The 6,130-nt window shown below is 44.1% G+C and overlaps 1 protein-coding gene across 1 annotated transcript in view; it reads left to right on the top strand.

The window, feature by feature from the left end:
- cubn (cubilin (intrinsic factor-cobalamin receptor)) overlaps positions 1–6,130 on the top strand; it is an 88,336-nt gene that overhangs the window by 51,978 nt on the left and 30,228 nt on the right. The window contains exons 42-46 of the mRNA XM_008291943.1: positions 1,197–1,394; positions 3,797–3,971; positions 4,404–4,582; positions 4,788–4,997; positions 5,452–5,592. Of these exons, the coding sequence (XP_008290165.1) occupies positions 1,197–1,394; positions 3,797–3,971; positions 4,404–4,582; positions 4,788–4,997; positions 5,452–5,592 (903 nt within the window). The remainder of the gene's footprint in view (positions 1–1,196; positions 1,395–3,796; positions 3,972–4,403; positions 4,583–4,787; positions 4,998–5,451; positions 5,593–6,130) is intronic.

Genomic DNA, 6,130 nt, shown 5'->3' with positions numbered 1-6,130 from the left:
GTTTAATCACCACAGACCAGAGCCATCCTGTGGCCCACTGGTTCCAATGACTTCTGCTGGGGCGCAGGTATGTTCTGCCAAAGTGCAGGACCAATAGATATAAATGTTCTTTTGTCCCTGCTGCTCTTTCCCTGTTAAACAAGTGACCAATCTTGTCTTTTCTCTGTTGTTTGTTGTTGTTGTTGCCTGTGTGATTGTGGCAGTGACTGTCTCATTGCTGGCTGCACAAACACTTCCCCACGGAGATATTAAAGATTTTTGAACCTTGAACCTAATGATGAAACGTAAAGAAAATTAAAATAGGAAAAAATTTAGCAACATAGATAAAATTTTAAAATAGGGAATAAAATAATACAAGTGAATTGTCTAAACTACACTTACAAAAATCCTGGCCTAAGATGCAGGTTTACATGTAAGTTTTCCACATTTCCAGCTGCTCTCAGCTTCTCATGTCGACTGTTCCAGTGACTTGAAGCATAAAAACTACAAACTGTGTCACCACAGGTTTTAATTGTGCACGTTGGAACAGCCAGTAGGTTAATGCCGATGACCTGCGAGGCTGTCCTGGCTCGTACACTAGAAGCATGTGAGACGTTGATGTCCGCTCCAGATGCTGAAGTAGCTTAGAAACAAGTAAAAGTATTTCAAAATCAATACAGAAACTGACCAAGCAGCTAATGTCTGTGAAAGATGTTTTCTTCTTCCGGTTCTAGTAGCCCTTGAGTGGTTCTGAATCTGATTAGTAGCATTTTGGGTAGCCCAGATAGCAGGACATCCCATAACAGCTGCCAGCCTGCTGGTGTCCCTCACAGAGACATGGTCGCTCTCCGCTGGTGTTTTCAAAGTGATGAAAGGCACATTTTGAGACAAGCCCTACATGATCCTTAAAGTTCTGATCTCAAAGACTAAACCAAGGTAGATCCAAAGGAATGTAATTTTACCATTTCTCTGAGTTGTTTAACCTGTGATTAAGTTTTGTCCTGGTTGAGCTGAGTTCATTCAGACATTGACATCCAAAGTACCCGTATCGAGGGCTCAGCTCGTCGTGACATTACAAAGGGGTTTCTAAGATGTTTCCCTAAAAGTGGGGAACACCTACAGTAGGTTATGTCAAAGGTACAATGATGTTATTTTATTTTTAGGTTTTGCTTCTGTCTGTCCCACTAAACACTTGGTAAATGTTTCATTAATCACAGTTGGTATTCGATCGCTGCTGTCTCCACAGCTCAGGAATGGTCCGGATGGGTCATCTCCACCACTGGGGCAGCGCATCTGTGGTTCCAGTCCTCCGTCCCCCCTCCAGACTACTGACAACCATCTTTTTATTCACTTTGTAACTGATGCCAGGGATGAGGCCAGTGGCTTTAAGCTGACATTTGAAGCCCACAGTCAGGGTACATTCACCACTCTCTCTTTGTTTTTGTTTCTCTGTCATGGCAGAAGCTATAAATGATTGTGTCAGTGTGCCAGAGTTACACCCATGTTATCATCAGTGTTATTGGTGGTTAGGGAAGGTGTTGAATAGGAAAGCCTGGCTGTTAGAAAATTATTCCGTTTTTTACCGTTACTGTTGTATTATAACGCAACCAACCAAACATAAAAGCGTAAGTCAAAACAGTCACAACATACAGACTTTAGTAGTTCAGTAGTTTTTACATCATGTTTTGCTTTAAGTAGGAGTTTAAAATTAAGCCTGAATAATTTTGCATTGTAAGTGATAGGTGTACTGGCTGCCATGTCCAGCTGTAGCTACCAGACAGAATATCGTCCAGTTATTGACTGAATCAGCATGAATGAACACTTGAACTGTTTCATGATGAAAGAGGGTTTAGTGTTAACAGCTACATATAATCTGTTCATTGGCCGACTAAATGGTGCATGTTCGGTATCTGGATGCCTTTATTTTTTTTGGCCTTTGTGCCTTTATTGGATAGTGTAGTCAGAGAGAGACAGGAAAGTTGGGAAAAGAATGGGGGGAGGACATGTGGGAAAGGGTCATGGGCGGGATTTGAACTCATGACCTCCACATTGGGACTGTAGCCCTACACATATGACACCAGCTCAACCAGGTGAGCCATAGCGGCGCCCCCGGTGTCTGGATGCCCTTAATGCAAATGTTTTAGCATATGTCTGTTGCCACGGGTTGGATGGAAACTGTGAATAGAGAGGGGGAGTTTACTTGAGTTATTAGGTTGTGCAGATTGAAGCTTTGTGAAGCTCAGTCATTAGTGATGACAGTCGTTGTTGGTGACGTACAGAATCTCAACCATCAACAATAAATGACTTTCCAAGGCCACATTATTCTAAAGGTAAAGTTGGTTCCTGCCTTCTGTAATGAGGCATCGTGGAATGAACGGTGAACAGCACCAGTCAAAGTTTTGACACGGCTTCTCTTTCATTGGTTTTTATTTATTTTAATTATTGTCTACATTGTAGATTAATACTGAAGACATCAAAACTATGAAAGAACACTTTTGGGATTATGTAGTAAACAAGAAAGTGTTAAAGAAATCAGAATACGTTTTATATTTTAGACTCTTCAAAGTCGCCCCTTTTGCTTTGATGACAGCTTTGCACACTCTCGACATTCTCTCAGTCAGCTTCATGAGCTCGTCTCCTGGATGGTCTCCAACACTTTTGAAGGACTTCCCAGAGGTGATGAGGCCCTGCTGGCTGCTTTTCCTTCACTCTGTGGTCCAGCTCATCCCAAACCATCTCTGTTGGGTTTAGGTGGGCTGATTGTGGAGGCCAGGTCATCTGAGCAGCCCTCACAGAGCCTGGAGGTGTGTTGGGCTCATTGTCTGGTTGGGAAACAAATGATGGTCCCAGTAAACCAGATGGGATGGCATGGCGCTGCAGAATGCTGTGGTAGTCATGCTGGTTAAGGAGCGTTGACTTGTGGATAAATCACCAACAGTGTGAGCAGCAAAGCCCCCCACACCATCACAGCTCCTCCTCCAGGCTTCACGGTGGAACCACACATGCAGAAACTATCGCTCACCTTCTCTGGTCTCACAAAGACACGGTGGCTGGAACCAAAGATCTCAGATTTGGACTCATCAGACCAAAGTCCAGACTTCCACTGGTCTAATGTCCGTTCCTTGTGTTTCTTGGCCCAAACAGTTCTCTTCTTCTTCTCCTTGTTCATCCTCGGTAGTGGCTTCTCTGCAGCAGTTCCACCATGAAGGTCTGATTCACGCAGCCTCCTCTGAACAGCTGATGTTGAGATTCGTCTGCTACTTGAACTCTTAAGAGCTTATGTGGGCTCTAATCTGAGATGCTGTTAATTTGGAGTTTCTGAGGCTGGTGACTCTAATGAACTGATGCTCTGCAGCAGAACTAACTCCTGGGCTTCCTGGTTCATCAGAGCCAGGTTCTTCAGCATGTTTGATGGTTTTTGTGACTACACTTGAGGATACATTCAAAGTTCTTTGACCTTCACGTCTTAAAGTGATGATGGACTGTGGTTTCTCTTCACTGAGTTGAGCTTCCTGCCTGACTGTGGACTACAACAGCAGTCAAACAGGGCTGTCCACTGTGGACTAACTCCACCGCTGCACAGCACCACTGATGGTCTCAGACACATTAAGAAACACGTAATTCCACACATTGACTCTTAACAAGGCCTGTTGCTGTTAATTTAGAACCATCCAGGACACGAGCTCGTGCAGCTGACTGAGAGAACGCCAAGAGTGAGAAAGCTTCAGGGATGAATGTATCAGGGTTGGGGTCAAGTTAGCAGGACAAGACTAAAGCTAAGGTCTGATAACAAGTGATTCTTTCTGTGTTTCCACAGCATGTGGAGGCTTCATTGAGTTGAGTGACAATGATCCTCCAGGATACATCACATCACCTAATTACCCTCAGAACTACCCCCAGAACATTGACTGTGTCTGGGTGATCACTGTGCCCAATGGAGAAGCTGTCCAACTGGACTTTGAGGATGACTTTTACATTGAGTCCTCAGCCAGGTACAGCTGCCACTTGCTCTTCAGGTCCTTGTTTGGTTATGTTGACGTTATATTTACATTACTGCTGAGATTTAGTGCGTTTGAGTGCTATACTTGACATCATGATTTATTGATAAACGCAATGAAAATAATTTACACTTTCATTCTGATATAAGTTCAGTCTGTGTGCTCACAAAATAAAGATGTAGGTTAAGAATGTGATAACTTTACTGTTGGTGGGATCGTGACTGTCAGGAGACCTGAACAGAGGCCATAGTCTCAAAGAATCCTGCCCCTACCCACTTAGGAAATCTTTTGTTGAGAAATCTGAAGGAAGTAAACTTGTGCATCAATGATATGAAAGATTTTTCACATTCTGACGTCTTCTAGCAATGCTCTGCGGATCAGGACCATAACAAGACCTGTTTCCTGTTTTGTTCATGTACCTCTCAGCTGTGCACACGACTACTTGGAGCTGCGTGATGGCACAACTTCCAACTCTGACCTAATTTCCCAGCTCTGTGGCAACACCCGACCATCCACCCAGCGTTCAACAGGTTTCTCCATGCGGCTCAGGTTTCGTACCGACAACAGCGTCACACACAAAGGCTTCAAGGCAAAGTACTCAATAGGTGAGCAAAGCAGTCATCACACACAGTTTAAGGCACTTTTCTCATGTCAGGTTTTGGGTGTGTCAAGGACAAATGTAATTTGATGACAGATTTCCTGGTTCTACTTATATTAACAGAGATGCAACAAGACTTTTAGTATTTATGAGGATTTTATTTTTATTTAAAAAGAAGCCAGACAAATGTGCCTATCTGCAATTCTTCACAGCAACATGTGGAGGTACCTACATAGGCCAGAGCGGTTCCATACACAGTCCTGGTTTCCCAGGATCCAACTACCCTGATAGCACCAGCTGTGAGTGGTACCTGGAGGGTCCCACAGGACACTACCTCACTCTGAGTTATGAGAGCTTCAACCTCCAGGCCAGCCCATCATGCTCTGCTGACTACGTGGAGATCAGAGAGTACAATGCCTCAGGTGAGAGAAAACAGAGAAGTGATTCTCTACCAAACTATATAATTCAGCCATTTTGAAAAACATCCATACATGTAGTCAGTAGGAGTCACCAAGAAAACAGCCGTGGGCTCTTTGGATCGAAGACACACAGCGTCCAGCCTTTGTGTCAGAGTGACATTCAGGACAGAATCACATCATTTCTTCAGCCTTTTCAAAATGGCAGAGAATGAAAACAGCCTCATAGTGTTGAGTCAGGAACTAGAATCCTCTCTACATGTCCTGAAGTCTGACACAGACTTATTTTGGATTTGAGCCACAGCAGTAACCCAGAGCTGGTTCAGTCCCTGTGCTGGTCTGCAGCCTTCTAGAACTCCTCTTTAGTTCTGAAAGAGAAGTCTCACAGATACACACTCTTTATGTTCAGTAGTGAGACATTGGGATGACTAAGAAATTGTTAATTGTTCTGTTTGTGAAGGGAACCTACTGATCCGACACTGCGGCACTGACCTTCCACTTTCCATGGACACATCTGACAGTTTCGCCTACGTCAGGTTTGTCAGTGACGGCAGCGTGACTGCAGCTGGATTCAAGCTGCTGTTTGAAGCCAGCGTTGAAGGTACTGTGATTTTTAGAACATTAGTGGACAGGTTTGTTCACTGCATGATCCCAAACTACAATGTATTCATACATAAAGTGCACATGTCAGGAACTCACAGGTCAGAACAGGCAGGTTTATTGCCGGTCAGGATTCGGTACACAGGTCAGTCAGGTAGAGGTATCCAAACAACGAGAGGCAAGGTCGTAAACAAAGCAGACTATGAAGAACGCTGGTACGAAGACTGAACTGGCAACGAGACACACAAGGTAATGAGAGGAGATGGGAAACAGGTGAGGGAAGGCCATCAGGGACCCGGTGTGACGAGACAGGTGCAGGAAGTAAATGTAGGACAGAGACAACCGGTTAGTGCTTTCAAAATAAAACAGGAAAGACAAGACATAGAATGTGCAGACATAAGACAGAAACTTGACGGACATGACAACATGCAAGTACTGTGATGGTGATAATAGAGCTTAGACTACAGCTCCAGTCAAGATCTATTATGAACTTATCCACAGTGTTCATCAAAGTCCTCCACTGTCATCGTTCTCGTCCT

The sequence above is a fragment of the Stegastes partitus genome, unplaced genomic scaffold (assembly GCF_000690725.1).
Source record: "Stegastes partitus isolate 25-593 unplaced genomic scaffold, Stegastes_partitus-1.0.2 Scaffold771, whole genome shotgun sequence".
NCBI lineage: Eukaryota > Metazoa > Chordata > Actinopteri > Pomacentridae > Stegastes > Stegastes partitus.
The sequence above is the reverse complement of the archived record's forward strand: the minus strand, read 5'-3'. Positions and strand labels throughout refer to the sequence as shown.